General features: G+C 45.0%; 2 protein-coding genes across 2 annotated transcripts in view; both read right to left on the reverse strand.

Annotated features, from left to right (window-relative positions):
- Positions 1–16730, reverse strand: part of LOC118780487 (neurofascin-like) — a 34852-nt gene extending 18122 nt beyond the window's left edge. Inside the window, exons 1-9 of the mRNA XM_036533010.1 lie at positions 16482–16730; positions 7970–8125; positions 7521–7626; positions 6813–7009; positions 6149–6271; positions 4512–4682; positions 1406–1517; positions 627–811; positions 122–253 (exon numbers count right to left, since the gene is read on the reverse strand). Coding sequence (XP_036388903.1) covers positions 122–253; positions 627–811; positions 1406–1517; positions 4512–4682; positions 6149–6271; positions 6813–7009; positions 7521–7626; positions 7970–8066 — 1123 coding nt within the window. The 5' untranslated portion in view covers positions 8067–8125; positions 16482–16730. The remainder of the gene's footprint in view (positions 1–121; positions 254–626; positions 812–1405; positions 1518–4511; positions 4683–6148; positions 6272–6812; positions 7010–7520; positions 7627–7969; positions 8126–16481) is intronic.
- Positions 16731–19079: 2349 nt separating this feature from the next.
- Positions 19080–24796, reverse strand: LOC118781398 (CMRF35-like molecule 7). Its single transcript, XM_036534419.1, has 6 exons — positions 24670–24796; positions 23520–23834; positions 22703–22850; positions 22035–22144; positions 20368–20513; positions 19080–19217 (listed from the first exon to the last, which is right to left on the reverse strand). The coding sequence occupies exons 1-6, from the start codon at positions 24707–24709 to the stop codon at positions 19212–19214; spliced, it is 765 nt and encodes a 254-aa protein (XP_036390312.1). The 5' UTR covers positions 24710–24796; the 3' UTR covers positions 19080–19211.
- Between the last annotated feature and the right edge of the window lie 197 nt (positions 24797–24993).

The following is a 24993-nucleotide window of genomic DNA, read 5'->3' on the forward strand; positions in this document are numbered from 1 at the left end:
ATTTAACTTGAATACACTTCTGTCCTCTTGTGATAGAAGTTATTCCGGATAAGAGTGTCTGCTAAATGTAATGTAATGTTTAAAAAGTTGCACTGACTGCAGTGCATGCTGGGATACTCACTCTCAATAGGCTCCCCATTGACCAGCCACTGGATGGTGGGCTTGGGGTTTCCATTGGCCCGGCAGACCAGACGGCCGTTTTCATCTGGAGCGACAATCAGATTGGCCGGTTTTTCAATCCAATAGGGAGCCACTGGAATACACAGAGAGGAGGAGTCAAATGGACAATATATTCAGCTACCAGCATGTAGTGTTGACTCTCCCAGTAATGAAAAGCACTGTTCAGAAGACACTTACTCTGAAGATGTGCTATTCCTATTTGCTTGATATTACTAAAGCATCATTCATTTGATTCAATATACAGTACAGCCAAGGAAATATACACGTTTTCATATTTTTAAGATAAAAAACTTGAACTCTGCACGAAAACAAGAGCAAGAGGAAGAAGCGTTCATCAGTCTCCATCCCCACTGCAAGGATATTAGGATATGAGGACCTTATTAAAACAGAGCCTACAGCCACTGAAATCAGGATGAAGGTGAAAGACAATCTGGAGCAAAGCTGACCTTTGACCTGGACGTTGATGACATGTCGCACAGTGCCCATCCTGTTGCTGGCGGTGCAGGTGTAGTCACCTGTATCGTCATCGGAGGCTCGGGCGATACGCATGGTCTTGTTGAAGTTCTCCAGCTTCACCTTCCTCATGGGCAAGGCTCCGCCCTGCTTAAACCACCTGATAATAGGGGTAGGGCTACAGAGAGCGAGGCAGGGAGCACACACACACACACACACAAACCCGTGCATACACGCCCACACACACACACATACACACATGCACACATGAAGACAAACAGAAAATCAAACACAGATACGCACATACACAAATGGTTCTTTCATCTTGAATATCTAACACATCCAACCTCTCCGAGTCTCCTGATACTGTAGCCTCCCTCTCAATCTCACTCTCTATCTTCGATATGCAGTTGTATTCAGTAGTAAATGTGCTGATGAATCAATCAGATGAATGTTCAGTAGTGCCGGATTGTATGCAGTAGTTTTGAGATCATGCTGAGTCATTTTCATGGAGATCTGTGGTAGTTGTAGAAACAACAGTATATACGTATGTTTCTGTGTAAGTGGTATGTTTGTGTTTCTGTGTAAGTAGTATGTGTGTGTGTGTGTGTGTGTGTGTGTGTGTCTGTGTGAAGGTGCGTGTAGGTATGTGTGTGTGTGCGTGCATGTGTATCTGTGTGAGGGTGTGTATGTGTGTGTGTGCGCGTGTGTGCATGCATGCGTGTGTATCTGTGTGAAGGTGTGTACGTGTGTGTGTGTGTGTGAGACTCACAATCCTGCTGCGATGCACTCTACGACCAGCTCTTCCCCTCGTAGGACCAGCTTGGTGCTGGACGTTCCGATGGGGGTGAGGAATGAGGGTACTGTTTCGGCCACCATGCGAGCTGTGGAGAGAACAGCCCAAACCACACCGCTCAGAGCTACAGAGAACAGCCCAAATCCCAAATCACACCACTCAGCCCAACAGACAACAGCTCAGACCACACTGCCTGGAGCTACAGAGAACAACTCAAATAACATCTCTCAGGTACAGAGAACAACACAGGCCACACCACTCAGCCCAACAGACAACAGCTCAGACCACACTGCTTAGAGCTACAGAGAACAGCTCAAACAACATCACTCAGCTAGAGAACAGCCCAAACCACATCTCTCAGAGCTACAGAGAACAGCTCAAACCACACCGCTCAGAGCTACAGAGAACAGCTCAAACCAAACTGCTTAGAGCTACAGAGAACAGCTCAAACAACATCACTCAGCTAGAGAACAGCCCAAACCACATCTCTCAGAGCTACAGAGAACAGCTCAAACCACACCGCTCAGAGCTACAGAGAACAGCTCAAACCAAACTGCTTAGAGCTACAGAGAACAGCTCAAACCACATATCACAGAGCTACAGAGAACAGCCCAGACAAACGTGTTCAGCGGTTTGCATTCATATTAAAAGCTGGAACATTTATTTAAATAGACACTATGAAACACATACACCTACATGTACAGATACATATGACTGTGCGCGCGCACACACACACACACACACACACACAAACACACACACACACACACACACATGCGCACACACGCGCACACACACATACACTCATGCAACATATGTGGAAATGCAAAAAAAAAAATTGTCTCATCTCCTGACTAGCGTAGTAATTTATGAATGCTTTCAACAATAAATTCTCCCGGTTCATGTCAGCAGTGTTCCCAGGATTGTATGGTTAGATTGTACTTCTTCAGACCATGTGTCTGGAGCCATGCCAGGTTCTTCCGTTTCAGGAGGTGTTTAGAACAGGGTCGTTAGGTTCGTTTTCAGAGGAAACACACCCTCGCGTGTTCCACACCGGGGTCTTCTGTTCCGGGAGGCGCACAAATCTGGGTCGTCGGGTTCATTCTGAGAGGAAACGCGCCCTCGCACACTCTTTCTCTCTCTCTCTCTCTTTCTCTATAGGCTCTTGGCAGCGTGTCATGTGTTAATGTAGAACATCTTATGGCTGTTCACAGATAAAAACGCCCCCGCCTTTAAAAGGTTTACACAGGAGAGACCCAAGGAGAGGAAGAAAGCAGAGCTGGGTAGTTTGATCACACACATGAAAAGGAGAAACTGAGAGTTTGTTGGGGTTAGATTTCTGATGTCTGAGGTTAGATATCTGAACACCAAGGGAAAAAAGGTAAAGATGGTTATACATTAGTGTCTTGTGTTGTAAAAACAGGAGGAAATTTCTAAAAAAACAGCACAACTGTGTTATAGGTATTCAGCCCACATGAGTTTAGACAAAACAGAACTAAAAGCAAATAACCAACAGATCGCAGACAAATCATGGCACAAAAGCAAAGCATCTCTGTGTCGTTATAGGGCTGTTCTGAGAGAAACCCACACTGAAGCCGGTCAGCATGGAAACAGAGAAACGCAAATGCTAAACACACAGGATGCGGGAGGGGGTGATGAGATCACAGTGAGGTTAGTGTGTGGGTGCTGTATCATCAGCCTCAAATGATCAAAGACACACTAGTGAATAAAATACCAAGAAAAACCATGAAGAATTAACTCCGAAAAATATATGAAACGGAATGGAACATGACAACAAAATTGCAAAAGGATTAAAGGAAATGTACAATGAGATATTGCATCTGATCTGTCACGAAAGATTTTTTTAAATAGAAATGAAAGAGAACTATGGTTACGAAGTGGGATATATCTTTTTCTAGTTATAATTATTAGAAAAGAAACTGTTTCTATTGTAAAAGCTTCTAATGGTAGAAGGATGGCAACATATTTTGGGCAGCGTCAGGGAAATGAATGTGGGTAGGGAATGACCACAGTGAGTCCCTCACCCAAAGGACCACATGTCCTACTACACAGTGTCCCCATCAACTGCACTAGTGTCCCCAACTGGCCCACTGACACCACTTACATGTGCAACCTAGACTTCCCAAGGAGGTCTCCCATCCGAGTGCTAACCATCTACCCCGCTTAACTTCAGCTCTTTGGCACCAAAAGGCTACAGGCTGGCATGGCTGCTGGCATTTCTGCCTGACTGAAATTCACTTCAACCTTAACCTTGTTATGACTGTAAGCAAATATTACATGCTGCATTCCGGGGCCTTAAATATTACATATGTTAATTTCTGATTTATATATGTATGTATTTTGCAGAAAAGGAGAAGAGATGTATCTCTTTGTTGATTTCCCCCTCTCAGTCTACTAAATAAATGACATGCACACAAACAAAGCACTTCTGTGTCTGGTCTGTCTCGAATAGCTGTATTTTTGGATTAGCAACAATAAAATGATACTCCACAAATTAGGCATCAAGCCAATAAATGTTTTCCCAAACCCACACAATACAAAACCAGCAAAATAAATCATTAGCAAGTTTTTAGCAACAAACTGCAAACAAGCACAAAACAAAATTCTTGCACTTCATGTATATTGTTTGTCTTTTATTCAATCTGTATATTGCTTGTATGTTGTGTAATGTCTGTAAATAATATGTACATTGTCTGTATTGCTGAGAGACATCAATGGCCAGAACCAAATTCCTTGTGTGTGCTAACATACTTGGCCAATAAATCTGATTCCGATTCTGAACAGCAGTGCTTAAAAAGTCAGCGAGAGCTTTAACAGAGGGAGCCACCAGAAGTATGTGTGTGTTATTATTTGCTTTGAGTTCAAGTGTCAATTTGAGTTCAAGTGTCACTGAATATGAGGGGAGGACGAAGCTGGATACTAGCAATGCAGTACCAACTGTCTACCACTAGATGTCCACATTGCATCAATAAAAAAGTGATGTGTTTCAACCAGTCACTGACAGCCCTGCTGCGTGTGCGACTGGCTGGGTGTGCGTGAGCGTGCGTGGAGTTAAACTCACTGGTCAGCACTTTGAGGGTGTACGGGTTCTTCTGCTGGATGGTCTGAGTAGCCAGAAAACGGGCGTTGCAGCTGTAGTCCGTCAGGGAGTCGTTCACAGTGACGTGAGAGAAGTACAGGTCTCCATTTACCCCCATGGACACTCTGCGGTCCTGGGGGATGGGCATCATGGCTGGGACAGGGGGATGGGAGGGGCAGGACCCGGGAGGGGGGGGGAGGCATAAGAAAGAGAAGGGAAAGGTAGGAGGGCCACCGAGAGGAGAGAAAAGGTAGGACAGATGGACATACAAAGGCAGGAAACTTAATTAGTGCCAAAGTTATGATATAGTCGATTCCTGTTATATAGTTACATTTACAACTGAACAACCAATAATCAATCCACTGCGCCTATCCAGAGTGGAAATAACTTGGAATACAGCTAATGTAATCGTTTCATGTGCCATGTGCCAGAATAGAGACCAAATTAACGAGGTGCTTACAAATGAAAGACTCCCAAATGAAAAAACAGTAGTACTCTCTTAATCTCCAAAGCAACTTGTCTTCTTCTGATTCCAATGTTTCAGTTCTACCATTCCTACAGTTGTTAGTCTCTTCTTACATTTACATTTATTCATTTAGCAGATGCTTTTATCCAAAGTGATGTACAAAAGTGCATATAGCAGGCAAACAGGTACAAGGGCAAGATGTGTACAGGTCATACAATGCAGATAGTGCTGAAGCTGGTCACAAGGTCGGTGCAGCGAGACAGAACTAATCTGATCTAAGGTTGCATCTATCCAATACAGTCACTGAGACAATAAAGTGCCTCTATACTACCTAGGCAAAAACGTGCTACAAATACAAGGTCAGAGATAGTGCTACAAGTACAAGCCAAGAATCTTAGATTCTTGTCTTCTTCCCCCTTTTCAGCCATTTTTTGGAGTTGCCAGGCATGCATCGACTCACCTCTTTGCATCACTCTGTATGCTCACACAGGAGTACTGAAATGATATTAATGCAATCCAACACAACCACACAGCTAATACACAGCTAATGGCTATTCTTCACACTATGGGTCCCACAGTGCACCACAGTGGAGTGAGTGTTGATTAGAGGATAGGCACTTCTCCACCGATGTCATTTGAGCAACTCACATGTACATAATATGCTGCTAGCGGATGCTACAGCCGTAAGACAAGCGTACACTGGCTGACGAAACCCAGCCTACACCAGTGGAACCCTAAATTAATGCTAACCTTAACCCTAAACCTAACCCACCCTACACCACTGCAACGAAGCCAGTTTTGATCCACTGTTGCAAACTCCTGGACATTGTCAGGGAACGACACAGCTCATGGTCGAACCCAGGTTCGGGAAACACCCAGGAACTTTACTGTGCCGTCATTAGGGTGATATTGTCCTGATGAAAGCACAGTGGTATCAAGGTGGTTGATGTCAATCTGCACAAACAGGGTATCATGCTGAACTGTAGAAGGACCTCCTACAGATGAACACCCATGTTCTCCCTACTGGAATAAATAGATGAGCACTCTCTCTGGTGGAATGGATAGCTGAGTACTCTTCTTCTCTCTACTGAAATGGACAGATCAGCACTCAGAGAGGACTGGTTGGGGGGGGGGGGGGGGGGTGCGGTCTTACAGCTGTTCAGCCAGAAGGTCTGGGGTGGGGGCAGGGCAGGAGGGGGGTTACAGGCCAGGACCAGCGGGAACCCCACATTCACCACCACCGGCTCCAGAACCTCCTTGGGCCACTGAGGAGACCCTGACAGAGACAGAAGATAGACACAAGAGTACTATGATCATTAAGTGTGATAATTTTGTGAACACATCTACACCAATGCTGTAACTAGCCTTAAAACACAGCTTGCTCTAATTCTTTATTCTCTGTGCAAATAGTCTTTCAGATCTTTTTTGGAAAATTGGACGCTCAACTGACGAATTTAAGATGGCTGTAGGAGAACAGAGTGTGAATATTCAAATGACTTGTCTCCCAAGGAGTTATAACATCAAAGATCAGCATATGTCTATCTGTATATCTATCATTTACCTGTCTGTCTATAATACAAACATGATATTCAGTGATTGGAACAAACAGTGAATTCCTTCTATTGGACCGTCTGTGAAATGAATGTGATTTTTATGGGAAGTGAGCTGAAACTGCATCCTCCCTGCTGGAGACTAAAGCAGGCTAGGAGCTTATATTGGGAAGTGCAGTATGTGAGTGATGTGTTGCTATGAGACATGACAGTAAGATATTCTGGGGGCTCTGTGATTGGTCGTGTCAGGTGCAGGCTGCCTCTCACTGGAAACTCGGAGCCGGATCTTGTTGGACATGGCGGACCCGTAGTCGTTCGTGGCAAAACACTGGTACTCGCCCTCATATTCCTCTGGGCGCCGCCCGTAGCCGAAACCCATGTCCAGAGTGCCCGACCACCGCCTCATTGAAACCCAGGAATCCCGCGGAACATTGTAGAATTTCCCATTCCGTCGCCATGAGAAACTGGCAGGGAATGCGAGACAGAGAGACAGACAACAGAAAGAGAGTCAGAGACAGAAAGAGATACGGAGAGAGACAGATGAACAGACAGACAAAAAGATGGTCACAGATAGAAACAGACAGACAGGTGGTATTACATCAGACCTCTGAGCTTTAGGCCCATGTTAACTACAGTTCTGTGAGACTGGACAAATATTTAAGCTGTTTTAAAGATTTGCTGCAACACAATAAAACTGTCCAATAAGGTAAGGTAAGGTAAGAGTTACATGTCAGGTATGTCTGTCTATCTAAATCTACAGATGGCATTGTGAGTCCATCTAGCTTTGTCCAAATCCTCCAAGTTCATGGTATAAATTTACAGAAACAAAGAGAAGCACATAGAAAGAGCGAAGAGAAGAAGAGAGGAGGAAATCTGAGGGAAAAGAAGAGAGGAGGGAATCTGAAAGAAAGAATAAAAGAGCGTGACAGAGAGATGTGGAGAGGGGTAAGGGCTAGGGGGCGCACTGGCTCTTACACTGGCGCGGGGTTTCCCTTGCCCTCACACTCGATGAAGATGCCATGTCTGGGGTCCACGATGTGGTCCTTCATCGACTGCTTGGTGATGGTGGGCGGCTGTCTCACTGTGGGGGGAACAGTCAGAGGGCGGGACAGTCCAGGGTATGACTTCTGTCAGCCCATGTAACTATCTATCTCTCTATCTATCTATCTATTTCTGTCTGTCTGTCTGCCTTCCTGTCTGTCTGTCTGTCTGCCTATACCAATTCTATCTGTCTTTCTCCTTGCTTATGCAGCTGTATGTCTATCTATGTGAAATAAAATGGTAAAATGGTGTGAGGATGAGAGAAATTGCCCACTGTTTCTGACTTGTAAGAAACATTAAACACTTACAACAGGACAGTCTGACATTAACAAAGACTAAATGTCCTCAGGGGCCAGAGTGGCTGGGACATTAAGCAGACTTACGGTCCAGAGGAACTTCCATTGTGCACACGTCCCTCCACAACAGCAACAGCAGCAATACTGGCTCAGCCCCTGCCAGCCCCCAGCACCGCGCCGCCATCTCTCTCCTGATTGGCTCCCTGCAATCCTAGCCTGCTTCCAACTGGCTCGCTCACACACCTAGAGAAAAACACAGTTTCACTGGGGTGAAAACACGGTTCTTTTGGACTGATAAATATTTGAGTTTTTCCTGGTGAGGTACTGCTGTTGTTCTCTTTACCAGAATTGTTTGAGCAAATATCCACCTGTATAAACACATAATATGCACAATCTGAAAGCTCTGTAAGTCACTCTAACTAAGAAATAGTAATGAAATATTTCATTATGGATATTATATTTATTTAGTGAGCTCCCCAGCAGATTATTCTGGTAAAATTATGTTTTTTAGGATTGAATGTCTCTGACAAATGGACATGTGGGTCTGGAACATTTTTCTGTTAAATTGTGAAAACTCTAAAACCCTGTAGATATATCAATGTTTCCTTTAAGGCACAGGTTACAAGAACACCAGCTAATTTAAAGACTAGTATGTGAACATATTTCCATCAATTTATGAGAAAATTATTTTGAAAATCCATATCTTTTGGATAAAAAAAGACTCTCTTTGGATGAAAAAAGAACCCTCCAGACTGTCTGAGACCCAATTTCAGATGAACTGATACAGTATTTGACTCCACTTCAAAACCACTGACACTGAAAGTGTCAACCATTCTACTATGGGGTTACTATGTTTCAGGTGTAATGTTATGTGAATTGAGACCATTAAATAGACAGTTTAGTGAGAACAGCTCAAGTTACAGGCTAAGGCAGTGCAGCAATCACGTGTGACACCACACGTAGGAGATGCCACAATTGCGGCTAAGTGGTCAGGAGCCTTATGGCAATGCCTGCATCAGGGGGTTTCTGGGTTCATGTCTCATCACTTCGGCTCAGTGTCCATGCCCATCTCAGCTGCGATGTTGTTGTTGAGCTCTTTAAGATCAACCATTTCTCATTACACATTGCTGATAAACACTTTTGCACGGTAGTCCTCACAATATCACACAAAAAAAACAAGCAAAAAAAAAAAAACATACTGGACTTACAAATTTTCTCAGACCCATCCAATACCCCCCCATCAAGAAGCTCACCACGTGCATATTGACATTTCACCCCCCCCACCCCCCACACCCCCAGTATCTCTTTCCTTACTGGCCCCCACAATGTCACAAAGTCTCATTGTCAGTGTTACTTCTACACAATGGCAGTGACTCCGCCAGCACAGGGCTCCACTCCAACCTCGAGCCTGTCCCATTCAAAACAAAGAAGAACCAATACACAGCAGCCCCCCCCCAGCGCAATTGACGACCCCCCCACCCCGGAAACGTGTCCACAAGCCCTGGAATCACACCCAATTAGGGTGTCTCAGGACAATGAGGCGTGGGACAGATACTGAGGGAGAGTACAGAAGGGCCTGTTCTGATGCAGCTGGAAGCTGCACCTCTGACAGCCAGAAACTTCTGTCTGACTTTCCTCCATTTCACACAATATCCATCTAATCAAGAGGGATTGCGCAACAACAGAGGCACACGGTCGACCGAAGGTTCATTACCGCACCGAGAATAAAGCAGCTCATAAATTACATGCTGGTGGAAGGTCGAGGGTTCAGGTGAAGACATGCAGGTGAGAGTGTACCATAGAAAAGTTTTTACTTTTGAATTAAGTGGCAAACTTTAAAAGGCAAACAATGTGAGCTGATTGCAGACAAAAACAAAAGACATCATTTCTGATTGCAGACTGTACTTTTTTCAGCTGTCTGCCCCCCTTACCTCCATAACCCCCCAACACTCACACTGCCAGGTAACACAAGGTGTGGAAACAGTTCTAGCCAGCACAAAACTAATATTTATTCAGTTTAAACATGTCCTTACCTGGGGACACCTACAGTGTGTTTATTTTACTTGTTATTGCAGCTGCTGAGATGAACCCAGGAGCTAAACCTGTGACCTTGAGACCACAAACCTGTTCATGCGAAGCATGCAGCTACCCCTGAGAAAAGCAGACCCTGAGTCTCCCACACTTTCACAATGCGTGACTGCCAGTGACCTTGACAAACTTGATCACCTTGCTTTGAGAATCACCTGATGGGCAGCAGGGATTTCGGCAGCTCAGTGTTGAGAGGGGGAGGACAGACACCACTTTTGTCTCTTATTCCTGGAAGAGGAACTGTAGATTTTAGCACAACAGCAATAGGTTTTTGGACAGCTCAGACAGCAAGCGTCCTTTCACTTACTGAAATGTTTGCTAGGTTTGGTTTGCCATGGAAGAGGTAATCAATAACAAAAGAAAACAAGCAAAGGGATTGATTTCCCCTCATTCAAAAAACAGCACGTTCCTTGACAGCTGCTCCACTTGTGGGAGAACCAATGCATTCTGCTAATGTAAAGCAAGGGCTTGTGAACTCCAGTTCCCATGAACAAGAGACAACAGACAATGCTGTCCCCGTGAGATGACATCATACTAAAGGGAAAGATGACGCCGTGATGTCATAATGAAAGGTCTAAAAAACTGCCAAGCATCAATCTACTCACAGTGACAATGGTGTCACTGTTAGAACCTTGCTACTCCAGGTTCCACCATGTTAAGATCACTGTGACACATAGTCACAATGGTTGCACTGTAGTACCCTCTAGCTTTTCAACACACATTGTGGACTGCCTACATCTCACTCTGCAAAATTTTGAGCCTGTGACTGTCTTAGAATCAGAGCATATACAGTAACACATGCTTCTTCCTCATGGAAAACATAAAAGCTTATACTCATTCGCACACATGCTCATTCATACACACACACACACACACACACACGTGTATACGCACAAACACACGCACATGTAAATATACACTTACAGACTCTCATCCCAGTGCAGTCACTAGAGGTCCCAGGTGATGTGATTTTCCTTCAGATTTAATATGGTGATAGAGTGAGGTGATCAGGTCACATTTTCCAGCAGGAGAAAGCCTGATAATCTTCATGACACACAGCACATCTCTCTCTCTCAAACACTGACTGTTTGCCTCTGCCTCTTGACCTCTGCCTCTCTATCTTATGAATTATGAATGACTTCTAGGCTGCAAACCCTCCTACTCTCTCTCTATCTATCTATCTCTCTCTCTATCTCTCTCTCTCTCTCTCTCGCTCTCTTTCTCACATACACAAAAGAAAGGGCAGCAATGGCTGGTAAGTTTGCTTGAACACTTTTTCAAGCAGTTTCCCATCTCTGGAGTCTCTGGCATTTGTGTTGGTCTCGCTAAGATGCTATTCTATTTTTCAGGTCTGTCGATATTCTTTGGTCTCAAATTTGAGTGCATCTGGCGTCTGGTCCCGAAAACACACACAAATGCATACAGCACACACACACACACACACACACACAGGTATACACACGTAAAGGTTAGCACCTGTGCAATTACCTGTGCATGACACTTTCCTTCCCATTACTCAGTTGATATGGAACCCCACAGAGCTCTCAGCATTAATGTCAAAACACCAGCAGTTCAATCAATACCATGTTAGCAACGCTCAAGCGCTCCAAATATATAATTAAAACACAGATCAATAATGACTGGAAGCAGGCTCTGTTTGACTCAGCTGTCACCAGAAGCTATCACAAGCTATACATTTGGAGGAACTGGAGAAATAAAAAAGAAATAAAGCTACTGAAAGAAAGTAATTTCGACTTACTGGCCAAAATGAATTGTTTAATAATATAAAATATACCATATGCCATTTTTATATTCCATGTGTACATATCACAGGTGATGAAATAAGATACTGCACATAGTTAAAAAGTATGAACACAGCTATCAAACAATAATAATTAGTTCATATGTTTTTCTTTGGTCGCCTGCAGAACAGTTGATTTAGGAAGTGGGCAGACTTTAGGCTACCACTGTTACTCAGCCACAAAGGTACCACAATAGCTACTGTTACAACAAAAGAAATATAGTTAACAAAGTTAATCATAGCTTTGTCTGCTGACTCAAAGTCTGAAGATTTGTAAAATGCTAAACACAATTATGTGGCCCCAATCTTTGTTTACCACAAACCAATTCACAAAAACTTTTCTTTCTGAGAGAACAAAGCTGAACACTCTTTGAAAACCTACTCTGTACTTGTGGTCTCCCTGTTCTATGAAAACTGTCCGAATGACAAAGTATCCCCCCCCCAAGCTGGACGAAATGCCTGACATTCCCACTGATGCCGACTCCCATGGAGTGGGCTTCATTGTTGACCATCAGAAAACAGAGTGAATGAAATGTCTGTTGTCTTTACCAGAAATTTGCTTGGAACACAAAGTCATAATCTCAAGGCACTTCCCAAACATACTGCTTATGAACATATCGCTTAAACCTGAAAGGCAAAAAGCACACATATTGCCACTTGGAGGAAAACTCCAAAGTGGAATGACAGCTGTTTTCAGAACCCTGCAGTAAGAGTGACAATACTGGAGCAAAACAAAGCCATTTTTTCTGTTTACAGGATACTTTTGTTTATAACCTTCCCACGGGTACGTGTGTAACTAGCTTGTTTAGTCAGCGAGGTTTACTCCCTGCTTTGAGAGTCAAAAGTGAAAGCACTGGTGGGTCATCTCTGTGGAACTCAGGTGCTTGCAGTACTCACAGCCTCTTCAGAGAACTGGAGGCTGGGTTAGTGGTATCCCCTGTAGTGAAGGTTTGAGGGGACCGCAGCACAGGGTCCACGGTGTCCTTACTCAGAGAAAAGGGGCGTGGAGCTGGTGAGGTGGTGGAGCTGATGGAGGTGGAAGAAGTTAAGCTGACCAAGCTCTCTGTTCTGGGGGCTCCTTTTCTCAAGCAGAGAAAGGTTTGAGCAGGGCAGCTCCGGGCTCAGAAGAGGCCAGTGGCGTAGGAGACAAAAGCCATCTCAGCTCCGGATGGCTGACACAAAGTGGGTGCTCAGGAATCCAGAGCCAACTGCCACGTCCGTGACACGGACCACGCCGTGGACTATGTGTGAATGTCATGTAGACACACAAGAGAAGTTTACGTCACTGTGTGACGTGGATCAATCAGGAGCAGCATGACCTTGTGCAAGTATGGGATGGGGGAGGTGTCTGAGGTGGGGGGGGGGGGGGGGTTGGGGGATGAGGTGGCGGTCAGAAGAAAAACCGACAATGACCGGCCCTCCAGACACACAATGGCAGCAGAACAGAACTGCTTCACAGCCGCGAGTGCCCCCATGAAAAGGAGAATCTTGAGTCATTCTGAGGCGCAAACGAAACAAAAGCAAAAAGCATGTTCAGACACTTGTGCTGAGCGTCCTCCTCCAGGGCCTTTGACATCACTGACGCTCTCTTTGGCCTGTGCCATGCTCCAGATTACTCCAGCACAGAGTATGAGTGGTGCATCAGGGCTGATACCCACCGACCCCCCCCCCCCCCCCCCCCCCAGGACAAGAAGGGCTGCCTCTGTGCCAGGCCCCCCGGCACGTGTGTCCCAGGCCTGTACCCGGAGCAGCTGGCGTGTGGGAGTCTCCCTCCACACAGGCTCCTTTTCACAGAGGGACCCGACCAACCACGCTGCTCCCGGCCTCACCGCATCGGCTGGGACGGCGGCATGGGGGCACCTCTGAGAGGGTGATTACAAACCAGGCATTTCACTCCCCACATCCATGGTATGGGCGGGGGGGCAATTCTCAGCCCACGGTCAGGTGCTTGTTCTGACGCATGCACTGGGGAGTGGGGGGGAGGGGGTGAGGTGGCGGGAGGCTGGACACAAAGAAAAAAAAAAGAAAAACAGAAGTCCTCTTGTTTTCAGAACATGTGGTGCCACAGAGCACAACAGCGCCATGGGGGATTTCACAAGAGGCCATTAAACACAACACTATTAGCTGTGTTCTCTGTCACACCTCCATGCTGTCCTGTCCGGGGAGCTCCCAGGTGGTAACAGGTGCTTCAGGAGTTTTGCCGAGCAACAACAAAGCAGGACCTCTGCTAACGGGGTGAGCAGGGAGGTCATGGCTTTTTTAACATGGCCGTGTCCTTATGCTCACCCACAACAACAGATAGGTGGCATTTTAAAAACCAGGCAACAATTAAAGACCGGTGCGATACAGAGGCTGACCCCCTCAATTTAATTATCTTAATTATCTTTAATGACTTTAATTATTCATACGCAGTTGGCTCACAGGTAGGAATTGCCTGTTCATTACTGGATAGTGCTGTCCAATCTATTAGCAGAACACAGTATGCTAATTAAACTTTAAACTCAAACGCCCTGCGTCAAATTGAGGTCTCCTCCACTGGGGCATCTCAGACCTACAATAAAGTACAAAAGACTTTTTCTGCCCTGAAGGGCCACAATAAATCAATGGTGATCCCCTGCTAGGCTGAAACACAGCATCTTCAGCCAGGGAAACCATGTGTGCCATGTTTTACATCAGCCTGGTTCCTATCTCTTCTTTTCTCAGCCTGTTGAGTCCTTTTACAAAGAGGGAGAGAACACAAGCCAGTGCTAAGAACACAGAAGTCAAAAGGAGTTTCTTTTTTGTATTTGGCACAAAGAAAAGATCCTATAAACAAGCACCCGGCAGCTCGGATCCAGCGTGTCTCTGGGGCCTTTTTTTGGAATGCGTCCTGCTTCTCTTCCCCTGACTCGTCGTGGGATTAAGACATCCATGCTACTGCTCCAGTAGAAGGTTTTTTGGTCTTTGCAACAGGCTCATTTTTGGGATTCAGCTGATTAATTTCTTTGGCTCTTCAGCAACGTTCACGGTACTTGACAGGAACTACTGAAGGCAATATGGCTGCCTGTCATTAATCGGCTCCAGCCATGATAGTTATCCACATAAGAGAAGGGCCCAATGTCAACTCAGACTGGCCCCAGGCCTCCCTCTCATTCCCCTGGGCCAGTGTGATGCATCTCTTTTCAGAAAAAAAACAACACTAATAAGGATTCATCCCTTTAGGTACACCATCATGCTCTGTGATCACATGAGAATGTATTACCATTGCTGTGCGTTTGAAGTAATATGCCATTCTTCCCCTGTGAAAAATCCTCTGCAACCATATTGCTTTTAAAATAAGAAAAAAAGCCACATTTGGCATCCTCAATCTCAACACAATAGCTTTCCCTGCACTATCAGTATGTCAGACGTCCACTTTTTTCTGCACATCCTCTGTATCCTGGTGGTTAAAGAAAACTGCTAGGACTCCCACTGCATTTCCACAGGGTCAGCTGTAACATTTGGACACTGTGTGACATCACAAGGGAATGTGCCAATTGGCTCCCCCTAGTGACAGTACTGAGATTAGCCTTCCAAAGCTGTGGGGGGGGGGGGGGGGGGGGGTGTCAAAGGACCTGCAAAAAGCTGGAGAAACTGGCATCTCTCCCAGTGCAAACCTGTGCCTTAATTATTATTGTCCAGGTAATCAAACAGTAATAATGTTTCACAGGGACTATTCTCTGCTGTGATGTAGTATGACTTCATCTGATGGTGTCTGGGCTGTGGGCCCATTTCTGCCCTTACTGTAGACAACCTTATTGTAGTCCCTTCTAGTGATACTGATATTTGTTGACAGAAAATGTCACTTTTTATACAAAGCTACAATAATTATGAATACCTCTTGATAATGTAGAAGGGGTTACTATTTTGCTAGATGCTACAGGACCTTGCTGCTACACCGCAGAGCCCACCTCACTGCTCCACCACTGGGCCCACCTCACTATTCAACCACAGAGCCCATCTCACACCACCACCACAAGGCCCACCTTGCTGCTCTGCCACAGGGCCCACCTCCTACTACAACATTTGCCGTTGTCTAGAACTAAATAAATTTCCCTCTTCGCTAAACTTACAGGAATAAGGACATAAGCTACTTCGTAGAATGGCAGGGTTTGTCCTGAAATAACACATTCATAGTTGTCAAAAATAGTAAATGAGAATCATTAGCCTCAACGGCTCAAAAATGCATTTCTGTGCTACCAAACTTCTTTGTAGTATCCATAAATTATTACTTCCCAGTAGCCTTACACCCACTGTTGTCTAAAACACTCTAATTATGTATCAGCATTTTTGACGCAGCCCAATCCCCTTTCATCCATTATTTGTTAGTTAACTAATGACCTCAGCAAATGACCTGAGATATTTTGTTACCTACACTAAGAGGATAACGTTGTATACATATCTCCCTCGGGTCTGTCCTTGCGTATAATTCCTGTTAACATAGCACAAGTCCATCGCATCACTAAGCATTGCCTAGAGAGCTCAAAAGCGGGTAAAAATTGAATCTGTGACTTGGAATTACACTGCGGATTTTCAAATACCACGCATCAGGCTGTCTGCAGAAATCCCAGGAGACTCGGCCAGTCTAACCATGTGTGCGTTCATACTGTAACAAACCCCAGAACTTTCGCGACTCACAGTTGTTAGTCTAAATGCACAACAAAACGGTGTGCGTCTGGTTAAAGCGCATACCTGCGGCACTGCTGAAGTGACCTCCGAGCGCTTCGGCTGTAGTATTCCTTCCGTTTCCTTCTGTCCTTCTGCGAAAAACGTGCGCTCTGTTCTCGGTTTGTTTTGATGCAACGCGGCGCAGCCCTCGCATTCGACTCTCTCCTCCCTCCTCCTTTCTTTGCATGTGGCGACAAAATACACTTCTTTCACTCCAACGTGCAACGCTGTGTCGAAAGCGTCCCCGAATCACTGAGCGCTTGCAATCACTGTGACCGCGACGAGCTACGTCGTGCGCTCCGATTGACAGCTAGGCACGTGGGCAAGGAGCACATCTGGGGTCAAATTCTCTATCCCTCATCTATGGTCGCACGGTATTTTCTTCTTTAATGCACAATATTAGTTTAACGTAATATCGCATTGTGGATGCGCAAATAAAAGCTTCTTATCGCAGCACTCTTTTAGGAAAAGTTCCTTGACTATTATTCACACACACGCACGCGCGCGCACACACACACATGCACATACCCACACACATATACAAGGGAAATTCATATTGTCCATTCGTATTGAACGGATGCTGAACAGTAAACACGTTAGTCACGCTCCTCCCAGAAACTGTTCTCATCGCTTCTGTTTAATATTCCCATGGAGCCAAAAGGGCCGTGGATTACAAACACTGTATCTGCTCCCTGACTGGCACGGGCACGCTCGCAGTCCCACAATGCCCCTCTGTCACAAACAAAGTCTGCCTTATACAGTGCTAGGTAGGCTGCTGCAGTCCGGTTTAGCATGACATTTCCATGGAGACAAACTCACGTGACTCGAAGGTGCGTGTAATCTCGTCCAGCACCCCCCACGCAATTTGGATTAAGAGCTTTTTACATATGCACGACAAAATGAGTATGGTGACGATGATAATGATTATGCCGTATTAGGCTATTAGGAGCTGGGTTGTTAGCTGAGTCATTGGTGTAAATTTTGATCTTTGTATGGCAATGGCCCCCTGAGCTTCAGAAATGGCAGTGAGATAACAGTGAGATCAATAAAAATTTTGAAGAATTTGCAGATGAAAGAAGGTACATTATAGGACAACACAAAACTGTTTTGTGGGACAAAAAGTTGGACAACTTTTTCTTGCAGTTTTGCACATTTGTACTTTTTCATCTGTGCACACTCATTGCAGAATGAAACTTATGGCTCAAACTTGTCCACATTTTTGGGACACTGTTCTCCCTCTGTTTGGAGCTGAATTTGTTCTCCTTTAGCAGACAATGAAGTAAACACACTCTTAACTTTAAAATGATGGAATGTTTATGCAGTATGTACCTCACTGGGCAACCTTTGGATCAAAAACCAACAGAGTTGAGTTTTTGATCCAAAAGCTGTTTTACAGTTTGAACATCAAAAGTGTGTGGATGAACCACCGGAACTTTAGCACGCATCTACATGAGCTGCGAGAGACAGAGTGATTATGTGCACATGGGGACTCTCCCTCTATAATGCTGGAATATACTAAAATCGATTACTGTGCATTTTTTAACCACTGCTAGCCAGCCACGCTTCTTGGCAGAGGCTTTAGGTTTTCCCATTCTGCAGTGTGCATATGAACAGACAAAATGCTGAACGTGGTTTTTTAGCTGCCGCCTGACATGTACAGATACCCCAGCACTCTGGTAATCAAAGGGGAACAAAGTGAGCAGGCTGTCTGTCAGGTGGAGGGTTTTCATGGGGGAATGCCTCTATTCCCTTCTCTAGCATAAACGGCTGCTGGTGTACTGAGATTATTATTAATAAAAAGATATTTCCTCCATAGCACTTTTCCCTTGGAATGTCTCATACTAAATGCGAGACAAATGTCCTTAATTCTGAATAAGATATAATTGGCAAATAAAAAAGTGTTACACTTTTGTTACACAAAGATCATTTTTGTTCATTAAATCCGAAGAGGTCAGAACTCAATCAGTTGTAGTTGTGAAGATAAAAAAGGATACTTGCATTTAACAGTGAGTCAAACTGAAATTTGATTGAGCACAATTCAGTGACAGAGAACTCAAATAAGAGTGAAAAATATGAATGTGTGTACTGATTGTTATGAAAGGATATTAGCTTAAAGGGACATTATGAAAATTAAGAAAATTGTACTGTTTTGACAGCTAAGCACAGATGACCTGAAATGTTGAAACATGTGTGACCAGAACAATGGCAAACCCACATTTTATCTGTTAATTTATTTAACCTTTATTTAACAGGGCCCATATGACACCCCTTTGATCATAGAGGCCTGGCCAAGAGGGCTGCTAAAAAGTACAGCTTACAAGGTTTACAGCTTAGTCTCAACCAGTCTAAACCAGAAGTTAAAAAGACACAAACATTTTCATACACTACAGATACTCATTGGCAACACAACATGAATTCTACATTTATCAAAAAACATCCACATCTCCTACAAAATATTTTGCAATATAATTTTAAAATCAACAAATATCATGATGGTTGATCTCTATGGTGATTTATTAACTGGACAGACAAATGGAATTGCAAAATGTATTGAAATGTACCAAACAAACATGAAAAACAGGAAAGAAGTTGTTAAAGAAGAAAAGAGAAGAGTTAGAGGGATCAAATATTGTACAATTTTAGGAGGAGGAAAGAAAAAAATGTGCAGTAATATCATGGTGATGTTGGAATCCCAATGACGGCATCTGAAACTCTTTTGGAGCATCAGGGGAGACTGGCACCATCTGGGCATGCTCAGACCTGAGGGACCACAGAAGTTCGATGATGAGGACTCTTTCACACCTAATAACAATCTCCTTTCTGGGTCATCCACTTTTTTCCACTTTCCCCTCATATTTACTTGAACATTACCCATAATCCCCCACTGTTACTGAAAGCAGCCAGGTGTGGTTTGTCAGTTACATGTTTTTTCTTTTTTTCCCCCCACAGTTTGGGGTGATTGTGTCACCGCTAGTAACAGTTACTGTTGCTGGCAGTTACTGATGGAAATGCAGAGACACGAGACTAACAGTAGTGTAGAGCACTGGTTCTCAACTCCGGTCCTGGGGACCCGCTGCCCAGCATGTTTTAGATGCCTCCCTGATCATTTGAATCAGGTGTGTTGGAGCAGGGAGGCATCTAAAAAATGCTGGGCAGTGGGGTCCCCAGGACTGGAGCTGAGGACCACTGGTGTAGAGAATGCAAGCTCAAAATGAAAAAAGGAGTGCTTTATAATATAATATAATAACATTTAACATGCATATCTAACTGTTGATTGTTGAGAAAAGACCAACACATTTCGAAAAGGTTAAATTGAATTTGAATATGAACCTGTGTTTTCATATTTTGTGTTTACACAGACAGAGCTAAGCCCAGAACCGAGTCAATGGGGTTTACAAGGTAGATTTGGAGATTCCTGGTCTGTCCAACCAAACATTTTCCTTAGGTTTTATTTCCTCACTGAACTTCTGTCCTGCTGAACCCTCTGCAGCCTGATCCTCTGAACACACCTTCCCATACTAACCTTTCTCTCCTGACATGTTCATTTAAATTTGTGAATAATCTTAATCATATTACAAAGAATGCTTAGATATTCACACAAAGGGGGCTATAGAAACTCAAATGCATTGTGTTGTGTCATATGCATGGTAGTTGCACAGATCATTCACATATTTTTCTTATGCAGGGGATTTGGTGCTTGAAAGACACGAAGAATACCTCCTAAAGTAAATGCAAAAGAGGACATTGAAGAGGAACATGAACACTCATGCAGTTTTAACGCATTTTTATTCCGTTTATTTTTTAAATATATTAGTTTTAAATATATTTAGAGAAGGGAGAATACATTTTAACTTCAACCTGTTTGGTCTTTCCTGCTGAAACTTACATGCACGCTGGAGATTTCACTCACCCTGCTGGCGTGATTCATCAGACTCTGTCCAGCGTCGCTGCCCCCAGTGGCCAGGCGGGGGGATGGCGCGTATACGTTCTCCGTGGCTTTGCGCCGGGTCATCCTGGACATCACCAAGGGGATTTTGCTCCGGTAAATGGCGTTGGCTGAGTAAACACAACGAAAAAACACGTTTCAGATTCGTGCTCAATCAGCAGACTCCCGCTGAACAGCAGAACCCTAGCAACATTTGGCTGTTCAAACGTCACTTACACTGGGTTTTGAGTTACATTTCATATAAAATATGAAATGAGATTGCAGCAATGACTACATGTGTCACGCAGCATGTCAGCAGGGTTTGGATGCACTGAACACTCTTATAAGGGCCACTGACTAGGCAGATGTCCAACTCAGCATTTTCTCTGAGGTTCATTTTTAAAATACATGCTGTATATTGGACCTTTCCCAGTTTAAATTGTTTTTCGGTTTCGTTCAGTTCAGATATTTCAATATCTGCATTAAATGATCACATTAAAATAAACGTGTGTTTTTGTTGTCTTTTTAAGAGCCTAGATGCCCTTTAAGTACGGTTTAGATAATCAAAGACTTTCTTTCATCGTTGGAAGACATTTTTAAGCAGTGGAGTGGCATTGACGCAAAGCACGGAGTTAACCACATATAGAAAAAGTCATCAACAGCAGAAGGAGGTGGCGTACGAGAGCGTGCAAAGTTCTGACGATAAGAACGGAACAGAAGATATGATCTAGAGAAGAGCGTTACATCTCTCTCAGTTTGTCTCCGTTTGGTAATCTCGACTTTTATAGATTTACGGTTGATGTGGCGTATACCGCGTGCGGTGTGCCTGATTGGCACCTGCAGCGCGGCACCAGGCTGTTTGAACGTTCTACACTCGAGAAGGCGCGCGCTTTACGCTGTGTGTGTGTGTGTGTGTTTTTTTTTTTTTTTTTGGGGGGTGTTCCACATCATCACGCTGGAAAAGCACCCGTTTGGAGATAACACGTTTCATGTCGACGCCGCTTCAGCGTGGGCAGGTTCTGTGAGACGGTAAACCCCGGGCGGTGCGTCTGATTGGATATGCACGGCATCGTTAATCTCCAGCCTGCTGAGAGCCTTTGCGTACCCATCGTACGTCCAACCGAACCCTTTCCCTGTCCAAAAACCACTGCTCCACTGCTTAACACCCCACTCTCCTTCCTTCCTGCTCACGAGCTCCCTTGAGAAAGTCCGTCAGAGCATGGCTGCTTCAGCAAACAAACAATCAATCAATCAGTCAATCAATCAATCAATCAATCAATCAATCAATCAATCAATAAATAAATAAATAAATAAATACACAGACTTACAAAAAGCTTTGGGATAGATTACTGAGGAAAAAAAAACCCACCAGCCTGCTTGCTGGCTTTGTAGGGTGTGACTTCCTTTAATAAGTTCATCTGCGTTAAAGTTCTGATGAGCATGCTGTTTAGCATGCTATTTATCAGGGCGATCGCGCTTTCACTTCAGTAATGCTATGTGCCCCCTCATGACTGTACTGTTTTTTTAAACACCCTGCAACTGATTTTACAATACCCGGGAGAGTAATCATTACTTTCACCTAATCGATCTTTTGAGAAACTCACCTAATTATTTGCCTTTTTTTTTTCTAAAATGGGGACAACATTTCTTACCTTTCCTGAAGCTAACGATCACTTTTACGCAGATGACGATGGTAACCACCGTCACAAACACCAACAGAATCTCCACGTACACATTCAGCTGAGAGCTGAAAGTCAGTTCGCTAAGAGAGAGAGAGAGAGAGAGAGAGAGAGAGAGAGAGGAGAGATAACTTTTTGAAATTGACCTTTAACAGAACCTTTTCTTGTTCATCACTTTGTTTACATCATATCCTTCCCCTAACATGCACCCCTAGCCCCAAATCCATTGCACTCTCTCTCTCTCTCTCTCTCTCTCTCTCTCTCTCTCACACACACACACACACACACACACACACACACCTGCATGCATTCACACAGGTTCATGTACACGCGCACACATGCATACACCCGCATGCACACACACATACACACATGCGTGCACATGCATACGAGAAAACAAGGGAGAAAGAAAGAGAGAGATGCAGGCAATGTAGGGTCTGAAATTTAAAACTAAAAATGTGCACTGATCTGAAGACAGTCTGAATGACAGGCACTAAAGGGATCAAGATAACATCATCTAATGCACATTTATTTGGTTACACCATGAGCATTTATTTAGTTTATATTCATCACTTGCATTAGTGCATTACTCTTTGCATACTAAAAGTCTGCAAACAGCACAGAGAAGGCAGGTGCCGTACCTGTATGTGTTCATTTCATGGTCGTGTGGCTCCAGTTGTCTGTAATTCTTCATTTGCTGTTTGTCCACAATGCTCATGATTGTGCTTCTGGATGAGGTTTTTCTGACAGTTGTTGTCATGGTCGTCGAGATGGAGTTGGAGATCATACCTGTACAACGCATTACCTGGTCAGGCGGCAGACATTGTACTGCATGTGTGGCTCACAGGTAGGGGGTTGTTATTACAATAAGGAGTGCATATTGCATCTTTGCCTGTTTCTCTCTGGCGCTTTCATGCACAGGGTTCTGCGCACTGCACCGCAGCAGAGAGGTAATCAGATGTTTATCTGCTTCTTTGAAGTGAAATGTGATACAGCCGCATTACTGTACCGCATCTGCTCTAGACATGAAGTCATTTTAGTTACTTAGAAAAACAGGCGATTTAAAGACGAAGCCTGTGTCTGACTCTGTTGCGATCAAAATGATTTGATCTAACATAAAGGCGATTTCTTCGCTACAATTACTGTTTAAAACAGGTGTGGCGCTGATACAAGGCAAGACAACATTCAGGAAAATGCAGCTTATGGCTAATAAAACTGAAACTGGTGTACTTTAGTAATTGAGAGAGAGTGCAATCCAGGCTCCGGCGGGGGTGGGGGTGGGGGGGAGATGAGCTCTCTGCCTCTTGTATACTTTGCATATTGCAGTACTAGCATGTTTATTTTGAGCCCATTACCCCAGCCAGCTGAGGGTTCCTTTTAATCATGAACCTTGTGCTTTGACCAAGGCCCCAGCTCAGTCCCAGGATGACCATGTGGATTTAACACCATGCCACTCACCGGTAGACACCTGCACCTCCAGCGTCCCCACCAGGACCACCTCCCGGTCCTGCCTCTGGACTGCGCAGAAGTAGACGGCTGAGTCGTCGGGTCCCAGGCCCGTCATGGTGAAAATGACGTAGCTGCTGGCCATGTAGTCCCACGCCGAGACCTGCCCTGGGGTGCGTGACGGGTCCGTGGAGCCCACGATGGAGCACTCGGTGGCCGAGATCTGCCGACACCACAACTTGACCAGCGAGCGGAGGGAGGGGTCGTAGTGGCACCGGACAGACAGAGGCTGCCCCGACTTCACCAGCACCCGAGCTGAGAGAAGACCTGAGCAGGAGATACAAAGGGAAAGAGGGGGGTGAGAGGGAGAGAGAGAGACAGGGAGGGAGAGAGAGAAAGGAAGAGGAGAGAGAGAAGGGGGAGAGAGAAAGAGAGAGAGTAAGAGAGAGGGAGGAGAGGGGAGAGAGAGAGGAAGAGCGAGAGAAAGGTAGAGGGGCGAGAAAGAGAAGTTCAATCACACATACACAGACATGCACAGGGCACACACTTGCATGCACGCGTGCACCCACACACTCATACACACTTGCATACACACGTGCGCATACGCACACACACTCACGCTTCCATGCACACACACACAAATTATGGTATAATTTGAGCAGCATGTTTGTTGCATTGGTGCAGCTGAGGTTCAGCAGCAGTGCTCCTTTAACAGCCCCCATCTTTCCAAAATCAACTACCCTGAGAACGGGAGAGAGAGAGAGAGAGCGAGAGAGAGAGAGAGAGAGAGAGAGAGAGAGAGAGAGAGAGAGAGGCAGACAGGACAGAAGAGTAAACGCAGAAGCACACAGGTTATGTCTCGCCTTTGAACGCTCAAACAAATCTTTTCAGAAACACAGCCCTTTGGTTCAAAGCATGGTTCCCCCGGGGCTTGGGGTAGTTTGTGATGGCTGAAAACCTTCCTGTAACTTTGAGGCACTCACGCATTCATCACCGTTTCTGCTTAGGATACCGATTCGGCGCTCTCTACTTTCGGAAAACAGAGCCTAACTGTCTGCTGTCTGCCAACTAACTGACACCGCGAAGCGCGCCATGTTCCGACAGCTCTCTGTCTTACAGCGCGCCCTCTGACCTCTCCTCTCCAGCCTCCCGCGGCCCTTACCTGGGAAGAGACACGGCAACATCAGTCCGAGGAGAAACATGTTCTCGTCTTCTGGTGGCACCTCGCAACAGGAAGTGAAGGAGAGAGACGCGCAGCGAGTAAACAGAAGAAAAGTCAGCCCTTTCAGCTGCGGCTTCCTGCTTCCTCTGTGCCAGAGATGGTGTGTCACGACGGGTAGCTCTGCAGGAATCAGAAAGCAGACGTGAAGAGGAGTTATGTGGGTGAGCTGAACCTGGATCAGCGTTCTGCTGGAGGCGGGCCATAGATGTGTAGAGCCGTGCGTGATGTGAGATGAACCAGGATCAGCAGTGAGCGCTTCTGATC

Source organism: Megalops cyprinoides, chromosome 7 (assembly GCF_013368585.1).
Source record: "Megalops cyprinoides isolate fMegCyp1 chromosome 7, fMegCyp1.pri, whole genome shotgun sequence".
NCBI lineage: Eukaryota > Metazoa > Chordata > Actinopteri > Elopiformes > Megalopidae > Megalops > Megalops cyprinoides.